This window comes from Hyperolius riggenbachi, chromosome 7, assembly GCF_040937935.1.
Source record: "Hyperolius riggenbachi isolate aHypRig1 chromosome 7, aHypRig1.pri, whole genome shotgun sequence".
Lineage (NCBI taxonomy): Eukaryota > Metazoa > Chordata > Amphibia > Anura > Hyperoliidae > Hyperolius > Hyperolius riggenbachi.
Genome location: NC_090652.1, coordinates 94,302,563 through 94,315,108, shown reverse-complemented (window position 1 = coordinate 94,315,108; position 12,546 = coordinate 94,302,563). Strand labels below are relative to the sequence as shown.

Sequence of the window (12,546 nt, the reverse complement as noted above, 5' to 3'; positions counted from 1 at the left end):
GTAAATCTTTTACTATGGCCCTGTGAAGAATAAGACTCATGAGGTCATCAAGTGTGCCGACTTGTAATGTTAGGAAGATCTTTACCACAATAGTAAATTGGCAATGATTTCATGCACATTTTTAAGCGTAAGGATACCATAATTGATTGTTTAACTCCCCCATCCTCCAGGAAAGTACCGTAAGCTTTTAATGCTATTAAGATATCTTCATCAGGCATGATCAGGTACCCTAATGAAGAAGTTTAAAACTTGTTTTGCGTTAGCCCCCCAAAAATTACTAACAAAAAGGTACAAATCTGTTGCGGTTATATTCCTAAAAGAAATAAAAATTATAAAAAAAATAAAACTATTTACTTAGCATTAACCACAAGTAAATAAAGCAAATATGGTCAAAGTTATTATACATTCCCTTTGAAACATTTGAGATCAGCATAACAGCCAAGCAAGTGACAGTTCATAAGAGAACCAGTAATGGCTTCTTCCATTACCTTCTCAGTACAGGTTTCCTTTCCAGATTTTTTTTTACTTCCCCCATCACCTCTTTTCTTCCTGTCCCAGTGATACCCAGAGCACTTCCTTTCATTTCCTGTCCCATTGATACCCAGTATGCTTCCTTTCATTTCCTGTCCCGCTGATACCCAGTACGCTTCCATTCATTTCCTGTCCCACTGATACCCAGTGTGCTTCCTTTCATTTCCTGTCCCACTGATACCCAGTGCACTTCCTTTCATTTCCTGTCCCAGTGACACTCAGTGCCCTTCCTTTCAAGTTCTCAAAAAAGATTGGCAGGGGTAATGTATAGGGCACTTGGGGTTCAACTATTACATAGCCAAACCCCACATCAGCACTGAGGGGAGTTTAGTGTTAGGGAAGTGTAGGTAGGGGTAGGTTAGTGTTAGCTGTAGGTAGTGGAGAGTAGGTGTGAGTAGCAAGTTAGGTAAAGCTATAGTAGAATATCAATAATATTACAGATATTCTACTATCAGCTTTATCCAGTGCCCAGTAATAGAATAACAGTAATCTTGCTGATATTTTACTGGTGGCTTCACCTTTCACCCAAATTTGTAGACACCCTTTTTCAGTGTTCGTGTAGAGGTCTCTTCATTACCTGTCCAAATGATACAAAGTGTACTGGTCATTTCCTGTTCCCATGATACCCAGTGCACGTCTCTTCATTTTCTGTTTCAATGATACCCAGTGCACTGTACTTATTCTCCTTATTCCAAAGACATGTGCGCTGCTTTTCATGTGCTCTCTAAAGTTCTATGGGAACCACTGGGAATCTAGTGACACCGCCACCCGGCACCATGGGTGTCACATATACAGGAAGTGAGGAATTTTTTCCACCATAAAGGCAACAGATAGTAATGAACATCTAACAGATGTTTTAACCCTTCCTCAGTCTATCCAAAAATCAAAAGTTTTAACCATTTCCACTTCAGGTCTTTCTCCTTGAAGCCAATAAAGAGAATGCAGAACAGGTCTTAGATGTCATACAATCAGTACTATTACAAGAGGAGATTCTGGATATATGGAAAACCATTGTCTTAGCCCTAAGTAACATAGGCCACAAGACAACTGTGAATGTCTCGTTAGCTCTTGTGTAAAGCCGTAGGTCCTTCAGGAACCAATATGTGCTTCTGGCCCAGTCCAAGTTTAGGCAAGTTGAGTGAAGATGGGAGAAGCTCCTGCATCTGAATTAGCAATAAAAATGTCAGGTTGCTCTACAGATGTTGTTAAAGTGCTGGAAAAAAAAAAGACAAACTAGCTTACATAGAAGGATATAGATCATTTAGAAGCCCATAACACAAAACGGTCTGGAGATCACCACCACTTAATGGCCAAGTGGACACCCCACTAGCCTCGTGCAAGGCTAAAGATCTCAACTCAAACCAAGACTAAGCAGAACTCAGCAGTCACTAGCACCATCATCCTGTTATATTAACGTCACAAGATAATAAGTACTCCTCATCTCCGGATTGCCTTTGTTTCATAACATTATGTATTCCTTTAGTTGTCCGAAGAGGACCCTTTTCTTCAGCCTTTGAAGTTCACAGTGGATGTTATGTCAGATGGTGGTAGATGGGCACTGTGCTGCACCCTTGCCTCCACCCACAACTAAATCCTGCGGCAGCGTTTCCGCTGACAGTCTTCCAGCTCTGGTGGGCAGCTGCTGTCAGAGTCACTCCCGCAGGAAGCACTGGTTGAGGAGTCATTTTTGCGTTGTCTACTAGGGTTGATGCCCATCTGCAGGACCCAACCCAGCTTATTGCTCAGGACCTGCTTGAGCCCTGGGGGGAGAGGCAAGGCCTCCAGAGAGTCTACATTTTCGGGCAGCAGCTGGCGTATGCGGGCACAGCACAAATACTGTAGGGAGGTGCGACAGCAGCACGAGCGGATCACCTTCATGCTGCTCTTGGCAGCCGTGGAACAGACCATGGGAAACAGTTTCTTGTTCCTCAGCTGTCTCGCTGCTACGCCTGAGGGAGAAGACATTTAAATTAGAACAGTGTGGTTACAAAGAACAGCATACATTCAGAATTTGTTACCAATAGACTACTTATACCTAAAAATCACTAAATGTGGTATGTGATGAATTCACCACCTGTCAACTACCTTGGTGTACTCCTCAGATGATGGTAAGTGCTCACTATGGGCATCTAATGCAGGGATATGAGGGTACAGTTCAGCCATCCAAAAGAGCCTCAACCCTTTCCAATGCAATGTCGGACTTGGCACGACAGATTATTCTCCTTTAGTGTCAGAGTAAGTCTGACAGTTTGATTATCACCGGCCCCACAATGCAACACATAATATAAATATTATGTGGGCTCCCCAAAGCCTGCAACAATGTGTCTAGTCCAGGATCACGTCAGGCTACTCGGATCAAAGTGGTGGACTAAGGTCGACACTTTGATCCTTTTAGGCACCTCGCAGCACTGCATAATTTTGTATTATGCTGGCATATTTACAATGTGGGCAGAGCTACAGCGCGGATGCTGGACCCAACACTGGACGGGTTGCTGTAGAGTTCCTACTGGCTCCCTTCTCTTGCAGCAGCATACTGCCAGCCACAATACTAGTGTCTGACTGACTGACTAACACACACACACACACACACACACACACACACACACACACACACACACACACACACACACACACACACACACACACACACACACACACACCTCTGCAATAAAATGCAAGAAGGTCCATCATACCAACTGATCAAGAAACAGTGCCAAGCAACAATCCAACTTATTCCAAACCAGATTACAGCACAACAAACTTTGGGGGTATGTACAGAGTGTACCACCTGACAGCCGTTTTGTGGGATTTCCTGCTTCATCGCTAACCACAAATAAGATTTGTGGCCTCTGAAGGAAGTCCAAGAAAACGGCTGTCAGGCAGTACACTTTGGATGAACCCCTCCAAGCTTTGTAGTGCTGTAATCTGGTCTGTCAGTTGAAATAAAGTTAATGTTGTCTGGTGCTATTTCTTGATTCGATTGGTGATAAATGCTACTTTGCTTGTGAGCACATACTTAACTTCTAAAACCTAACTTCTAAAACCTGTTCCTGATTTTAAGCAATTAGTGCCAGGCAATACCTTGGGGCTACATTTTAAAACCCTCATACCTGTAGGAAAAATCAGCAGTCATTAATTACTGGCATCACACATAAAAGCTTCAACTAGATAACAGCTGAGAAATTGGGGAAACTGATGACGTTAAGAGAAAAGAAGAAAAAAAAAAAAACAGACACTTCAAGTTCTCAACATATGTCCAATTCATATTGCACATTGTGCTTTTGACTGGACCTGGGCTTTGATGATAGAAAGCAGTAACATCTCACCTATACACTTGCGATTCTTGTAGAAAGTCAGCACCCCGTGCCATGTGTCCAGGTGAACGCCAATGATCGATCCCTGACCAAAGCGTGTGGAAAAGCCAATCTTGTCACCTTTGTGTTGAAGTAATCCTAAAAAACAAAAGAGCGGTCAGTCAGTTCTTCTGACCACCTGCAGGAAACACGGGCAACTGAATGAAGGATCTTATGTCTCTTAACTCAGCCTAGTTGTGCTGTAATGAAGGTGTATAGTGCTGCTGACCTAAAAGCATGAACAGCTACCAATCACATGTAAACCATTCATAAACATGTCTGTGCTCCCACTTAACCCCTCCTTAGCCTAGTTAACTCCCGCCCCCTTGTCCAACCACGGCAGAGAAAAGCTGGCCATACACTATACAATTTTGTAGCCCAATTAGACATTTGATTGTTTGAGCAAAAAATGGTGTTTTCCATCTGCACTGCGATCGACATAGGCGATCATTCATAAAGCATTCCCGCATGCGGAAATGCTGAAAACAGCTGATTTTACCAAGCACTTAGCAAAATGTCTATTCATAAAAGCTTTTTCTGCATGAAAAGCTGACATTCCCGAGCAGAGCGATAAATTACCGCCTTGTGTGGCGATTATCTCAACACGTCACCATATGTCAATTCATAAAGATTAGAGCAGGTAGAATCAGTACGGAGAATACCGCTTCCTTAGAAAACTCGATAAGCATGCGGATAACAGCTAAGTTAATGGAGACAGACATCTCAGGCAGCAGCAGTGAGAGCAGAGCAAAAAAAGGCATCCCAGAATACCCAGGCTGTGTTTAACTCCTTGGGTACCTGTTTTCAGATATATTTCACATCAGAAAGCCGGCATGTGTAACATTTCTTGAAGTTCTAAGCTGTGGCAATTAAATAGATTGTTTAGAAAGACTAAGACAGATTCAGCGCAGATTCAGGACAAACAGAGGTTTTAAAAAACAGTTTTTAAAAAATGCACATCTAAAGGGATGCTGGGGCTGCCTCTTCTAGTGTAATGTATCAACTCAGGCAGCTTCTCGTGTTTCCGCCAGCCTAGTTCGGGAAAATACCGCACTGCTATCGCAACTGTAAACATTTTTATGAATGAGCACACAGAAGTCTAAAATACCGAATTCGGTATTTTCCCCGCATGGATTTTTTTTTACCAAACACACTTTTATGAATGATAGCCATAGTCATCGAAATATAGAAATGCAATGTTGGTTCTTGGTGAAGTCATCATTATGTCATTCATAATGTTGATAGCAGTGCTGATCGAATGTAGTTGTATAGAATATGGCCAGAGAAATAGCCATCATCAGCGGCAGGCACAGTTTAGGAAAGATATTTCCTTTATCAAGCTGTGTACAGCCTACACTGCTGGACAAAGGAATTATCTTCTGTAACAGTGTCTGTTGCTGATAATGGCTCTATAGGTGCGTACACACGCACTACTACAGAGAACGATGGGTCCGTCAGACCCTCCCGCTGTGCGGTTGTTCTCCCGACAGTAGTGCGTGTGTACAGTCTGTCTGCAGACTGATAAGGCTGTTTCTGAACGATCCGCCTAGTGGATCGTTCAGAAATAGCCTTATCAGTCTGCAGACAGACTGTACACATGCACTACTGTCGGGAGAAAGACCGCCCAGAGGGAGGGTCTGACGAACCTGTCATTCTCTGTAGTAGTGCGTGTGTACGCACCTTTACTGGACTTCACCACATTTACACCCAGTGGGGTCTAAATAGGATTTTAAAATGTAATTAAAAAAGGGTCCATAACTTACACCAGGTAAAAAAAAAATTGGAGCAGTTTGGAATGAGTTTACTTAAAGAGAAACTGTACTGACCAACTTGTACAATAAAAAAAAACAACAACAAAAAAAAAAACACATACCAATCGAGTCACTGATCTCCTGGATCCCTCTGCTTTTAATCACCAGTTTTGGGCAGTATTTACAAACAAAAAAAATGGCCGCTAACCAGGAAGTGTGTGTGTGTGTGTGTGTGTGTGTGTGTGTGTGTGTGTGTGTGTGTGTGTGTGTGTGTCAGGGGATGAGCAGCACAAACCAAATTATATGCAATACTATGTAAAGCATGCACGCAACACTGGAGATCCCCAGTCTCCACCTCTAGCACAGTTAAGCATATAAATGAGCGGACCTCATAGTTTAGTCATTAGCTAGTGGAAGGTGAGGTGTTTTTAATTTCCTTTCTCCCATTTAGTTGAGCCTTGGGCTTTTGGCATGGTTCCCACTAGAACGCTGATAAAAACTAGCATTTTGCCTGGTTAGAGTAGAGGCCCATACACACGTCGGATTTTTCCGAATGACGGGTCGTTTGAATGTCCTGTCGTTCAGTCGTCCGCACGCCAAATCGGGTATGTGTACAGAATGTCGTTCGGGTGATAAGACTGATTTTGAGCGATCCGCCCGGCAGATCGCTGAAGACCAGTCTTATCTCCCGAACAACAGTCTGTACACACACGCCCGATTTGGCGTGCGGACGACTGAACGACGGGACGTTCAAACGACCCGTCGTTCGGGAAAAATCCGCCGTGTGTATGGGCCTTTAGACTCACCAGATTGGGGACACTTTGGCGCAGTTGGTGAGCTTAAATGCGGTAAAGCGTAATGAGCCCTTGTCACTGCTTTCCTGTTGTGTGCTGCAGCCCCTCTATGTATATGTGTATGTATGTAGAGATATAGATATACAGTGGGTTGGAAAAGTATTCGGCCTCCTTGAAGTTTTCCACATTTTGTCACATTACTGCCACAAACATGCATCAATTTTATTGGAATTCCATGTGAAAGACCAATACAAAGTGGTGTACACGTGAGAAGTGGATCGAAAATCATACATCATTCCAAACATTTTTTACAAATAAATAACTGCAAAGTGGGGTGTGCGTAATTATTCGGCCCCCTGAGTCAATACTTTGTAGAACCACCTTTTGCTGCAATTACAGCTGCCAGTCTTTTAGGGTAGGTCTCTACCAGCTTTGCACATCTAGAGACTGAAATCCGTGCCCATTCTTCTTTGCAAAACAGCTCCAGCTCAGTCAGATTAGATGGACAGCGTTTGTGAACAGCAGTTTTCAGATCTTGCCACACATTCTTGATTGGATTTAGATCTGGACTTTGACTAGGCTATTCTAACACATAGATATGTTTTGTTTTAAACCATTCCATTGTTGCCCTGGCTTTATGTTTAGGGTCATTGTCCTGCTGGAAGGTGAACCTCCGCCCCAGTCTCAAGTCTTGTGCAGTCTCCAAGAGGTTTTTTTCCAAGTTTGCCCTGTATTTGGCTCCATCCATCTTCCCATCAACTCTGACCAGCTTCCCTGTCCCTGCTGAAGAGATGCACCCCCCGAGCATGATGCTGCCACCACCATATTTGACAGTGGGGATGGTGTGTTCAGAGTGATGTGCAGTGTTAGTTTTCCGCCACACATAGCGTTTTGCATTTTGGCCAAAAAGTTCCATTTTGGTCTCATCTGACCAGAGCACCTTCTTCCACATGGTTGCTGTGTCCCCCACATGGCTTGTGGCAAACTGCAAACGGGACTTCTTATGCTTTTCTGTTAACAATGCCTTTCTTCTTGCCACTCTTCCATAAAGGCCAACTTTGTACAGTGCATGACTAATGTAACGATCGGTGTAACGCAGAGAGGTAATAAGAGTGTTTAGTGCAACAGAAATACTTTGAGGACTGCACCTGAGGAGCAGGCGCACAGCAGTGAGTAGTGCACAGTAACACGTTTCTTCCGTAAGCCTGAGACTCTCCCGAGGGAGGGGTCAGGCTAGGAGTAGGAAGGACAAGTGTGAGTGACACCAGGAGGGGTGTCACCCACAGGTCTGTGAGCTATCTCTTAACTGAGGAGATAGCTCTCGAGGTCGGACAAGCCAGGTCGGCAACAGACAGACAGATCAGGGACAAAGACAGGAGACAGATGCGGAATCCTAAGACAAACAGAGTACGGCAACAGAGTATCAGATATAGCGAAGTACCTAATCAGAGATCAGAAGAGTAGTCAGGAAAGCAGAAGGTCATAACAGATAAACAATGCAATTAGTACTTTAAGCTATCAAGAATCTGACTCAGTGTGGATTCCCAGCTCCAGCCGGTTCTGGCACACTGTCGGATCTAGCTAAGGTCTGAGAGCTAGCACATAAAGTTCTCCCTAGACTGAGGTGTGAGGTCCTTGATCATCAACACCTAGGAACTGGTCTAGATAATAACACAGATAATATCACAGATACTGACAAGGTCTGAGTGCTTCCACGTAGTGATCGCAACGCCAGACACCAGAGAAATGACCAGCACCCAGTATATATACACAAGCGCTCTCCAGCACCTCCCCTAAGTGCGGGACCAATGAAACCTGATAGAATTGTCAGCTGATCGGCTGGATCAGCTGACACCCTTCTGACTGCCATAAAGGCTCTGCCTCTCAGCGCGCGTCCTTCTGAACCTGTGTGGACTATCAGTCCCAGCCACACCAGACATGTGTTGTAATACATCTGTTGGTTTGAACGCGGGGCCGGCCGCACCGCTGTCAGAGCATGCGGCGGTTTCCTCGCGTTCAGCCATACTGCTAGTGGTAAGCCCATGCGTGCAAACCGCCGCGTCGGAGGCGGAATCCGCCGCCTTGTTCACTGGGCATGCGGCGGTCTCTCCACACTCTGTCAGGCTAGTGGATGCAGGCCCATGCGCGCAAGCTGCCATGTTGAACGCGGAATCAGCCGCCTTACTTTGAGTACTCGCGGCGGCTTTTCCGCGTTTTCTCACAACTAATAGTTGTCCTATGAACAGATTCCCTCACCTGAGCTGCAGATCTCTGCAGCTCGTCCAGAGTCACCATGGGCCTCTTGACTGCATTTCTGATCAGCCCTCTCCTTGTTCGGCCTGCGAGTTTAGGTGGATGGCCTTGTCTTGGTAGGTTTACAGTTGTGCCATACTCCTTCCATTTCTGAATGATTGCTTGAACAGTGCTCCGTGGGATGTTCAAGGCTTTGGAAATCTTTTTGTAGCCTAAGCCTGCTTTAAATTTCTCAATAAAGTTCATCCCTGACCTGTCTGGTGTGTTATTTGGACTTCACGGTGTTGTTGCTCCCAATATTCTCTTAGACAACCTCTGAGGCCCTCACAGAGCAGCTGTATGTGTACTGACATTAGATTACACACAGGCGCACTCTATTTAGTCATTAGCACTCATCACGCAATGTCTATGTAACGATCGGTGAAGCACAGAGAGGATCTGATTATCGGTGATCTGCAGTATCACTGGGAATACAGATGTATACCAGATTATAAGTGATCTGCAGTATCACTGATAATCCGATATACTAGCTAACCTCTGTTCACCTGAGTAGAGTGTAGTGTTTGGTGTGACAGTAACACTTTGAGGACTAAGCCTCAGTGCAGCAAGGAGTACTACACAAATTCCTTCCGCAGACCTGAGCTCTCCAAGACGGGAGGAGTCAGACTGACAGTAGGAAGGATGTCTGAAAGTGACCCTCAGGAGGAAGGGTCGCTAACAGAGCGAGGAACCGCCTCTAATGGTAAGGTCGGTTCTCGAGGTCGGACAAGCCAGGTCGTACACACACGGACAGATACAGTACAGGATCAGGAGACAAAGGCGGAGTCTAAGTACAGGCAGGGTTCGGCAACGGGGTATCAGATATATCGAGGTACAGAATCAGGAGGCTGAGGCGGAGTCTATGAACGAGCCGGGGATCGGCAACAGAGTATCAGAAATATCGAGGTACAAGATCAGAGTTCAGGAGGATAGTCAAGGCAGGCAAAAGTCATAACAAATAAATACAATCAAACTAGTACTTTAGCTATCAACAGAATCTAGCTAAGTGTAGGATTACAGCTCCAGCTGGTCCCGGCACACTTGCGGATCTGACTACGGATCTGGGTGCTCCCACATATGTGATCGCACGCCAGACAAAGAGCAAGTGAACAACCAGCAGTATATATACTCTAGGACCTTTCCAGGACCTCCCTAATTGCTGGACCAATGAGAGTTGTGGAAAATGTCAGCTGACCAGCCTGGTCAGCTGACTCACTTCTGGCTGTTATTTAAACTCAGCCTCTGTGCTCGCGCGCGTGTAAGTTTGAATCTTGGTGGACTATCAGTCCCAGCCACACCAGTACTGTTCTGCAATGTATCTAGTGAACCAAGTGCGGGAGCCACCTCCAATGCGGATTCCGCCGTTACCAATGCGGATTCCGCCGTTTCCAATGCGGATTCCGCCGCTCTGCCTATGCAGCGTTTTTCCCGCGTTGTGGCGCCCTGCTGGACGCGGAAACAGCCGCCTCACCTTGAGAGGCCGCGGCTTTTCCGCGTTTCATTACAGTCTATAGGCAACTGACTGCACTCAGATCAGAATAATTATGCACACACCATTTTGCAGTTATTTATTTGTAAAAAAATGTTTGGAATCATGTATGATTTACGTTCCACTTCTCATGTGTACACCACCTTGTGTTGGTCTTTCATGTGGAATTTCAATAAAATTGATTCATGTTTGTGGCAGTAATATATATATATATATATATATATATATATATATATATATATATATATATATATATATATATATATATATATATATATATAGTTATAGATATAGATAGAGACATATCCTATCTATCTTCCTGGCCAAAAGTTGAGACTGTCAAAAATATTGGAAAGTTTGAAAAGTCGGTGCTTAAGCTTTTATAATAGCAATTTGCATATACTCCACACAGCGGCGTAGCCATGGAGCTATGGGCCCCGGTGCAAGTTTTACATGGGCTCCCCCTAAGCACTCTATATGTAACACTTGATATGGCGCAACAAAACCTGCCAAGGTGATCCACACTATTAGAGGTGCAAGAAGAGGATGGGGAACAGTTTGTTAATGATCACTACTATTCAAAGCATCTATAGAAGTGATTATTACCAGCACAGGACCAATAAACAGCTAATACTTTGGTTGAGGAAGAGCCCCATGGGGCCCCTCTGACCCAAGGGCCCAGATGCGGTCACTACCTCTGCAACCCCTATTGCTACGCCACTGACTCCACAATGTTATGAAGAGTGTTCAGATGAATTGGCATGAAAATTAATTGAATCCCAAAAAAACCCTTTCCACTGCAATTCATCGCTGTCATTAAAGGACCTGCTGAGATCATTGCAGCGATTGTCTTGTTAACTCAGGTAAGAATGTTGATGAGCACAAGGCTGATTGGGTTATGTCAGGCTGATTGGGTTAGAATGGCAGACTCGACAGGTTTAAAGGAAACCAGAGATGAACGATTCACACAAAATAAACATATCAGTTGATAGCTTGTAAAGAATAAATGCTCTACCTGATAATTTCACCACTCTGGTGTGCCTTTTTGAGTGTTTTTTATCCATTATTGCTCCAGGAAATATCCAATATGGCCGCCGGCTCATATCACTTCTGCTTCCAGGTTATAAGCTGTTCTGGATGTGCTGTCTAGCCTCTATGAAACTATAGACAAGCAGGGCTGCTGCAGCCTTTCATCTGTCTGCTTTCAACTTTATTATTCTGGTATGCTGTGTGGCTACCTGTAGGAAGTGTCTTTCATTGAAATGAAACTGCATACAGTAGATAATGACTGGCTGCACACTGCACACAGATACACTTGTCCGTTTCAGAGCTTCTTTCTCGGCAGCAGCAGCCCCTCCCATGTCAACAGCTCTGAGTAGGAAATCTGAGCCAGGAGGAGGCAGGCTTGGGCTTGAAAAGACTTCACAGAAGAGTGACTCAGCTATAATGATTCCAGGTCAAACCTAGACTGAATCAGTCCGTGGATTCTTATCACAGTTGATAACAGATAAATTAGAAGAATAAAACTAAAAGCATGATAGGTGTTTAAGGTGGACATACAATGGCCCGATTTGCCGCCGTTCGACAGCAGATTCATACACGGGGATCGAATCTGCTGCCAATCGTTCGCGCTAAACGCACCCACCGATCCGATTTCCTCCCAAAATCGGATCGGTCCGTCGATCGCGTCGCTAGCGGCGGCCGATCCGATACAGGTATACATTACCTGACGCTGGCTCCCGGGCATCTTCTCTGCGCTGCACCGCTCTGTTCCTGCTCCATCCCAGCATACATTAACTTCCTGTGTCACTCCAGTGACCAGGAAGTTCAAATAGAGGGCGCTCTATTTGAACTTCCTGGTCACGGAGTGACACAGTGTACGCTGGGATGCGGTGCGGGATGCTGGGATGCGGTGCAGCGCGGAGAAGAAGAACCGGAGCCAGCTTCAGGTAATGTATAGGGGGGGGGGGGACAGGCGGCAGGAGCAGCTCAACAGATTGTGATCGGTTTCAGGCTGAAATCGATTCACAATCTGTTTGCAGTAAAGGCAGCCATCCGATCCCACTCTGATCAGATTCGATCAGATAGGGATCTGTCAGTTGGTCGATCTAATGGCAAATCGACCAGTGTATGGCTACCTTTACAGTCATGTTACCACTGATAAATGTAATAAAATACATGAGGGTGCTTCGTCTCTTGTTCTCTTTAAGGCCTCTTTCACACCAAGACATTGCGTTTTAGGGGACGTTAAGGTCGCATAAAGTGCCCCTAACGCAACGCCTGGTGGTGTTGAAGGAGGACGCCAGAGTGAGCCGCGTTATGCAGCTCTTGGTGCG

General features: G+C 45.0%; 1 protein-coding gene across 1 annotated transcript in view; it reads right to left on the bottom strand.

Annotated features, from left to right (window-relative positions):
- Window positions 1-329: 329 nt before the first annotated feature.
- The window catches only part of SPSB3 (splA/ryanodine receptor domain and SOCS box containing 3), a 39,287-nt gene continuing 27,070 nt past the window's right edge, over window positions 330-12,546 (bottom strand). Inside the window, exons 6-7 of the mRNA XM_068246743.1 lie at window positions 3,858-3,983; window positions 330-2,480 (exon numbers count right to left, since the gene is read on the bottom strand). Coding sequence (XP_068102844.1) covers window positions 2,119-2,480; window positions 3,858-3,983 — 488 coding nt within the window. The 3' untranslated portion in view covers window positions 330-2,118. The remainder of the gene's footprint in view (window positions 2,481-3,857; window positions 3,984-12,546) is intronic.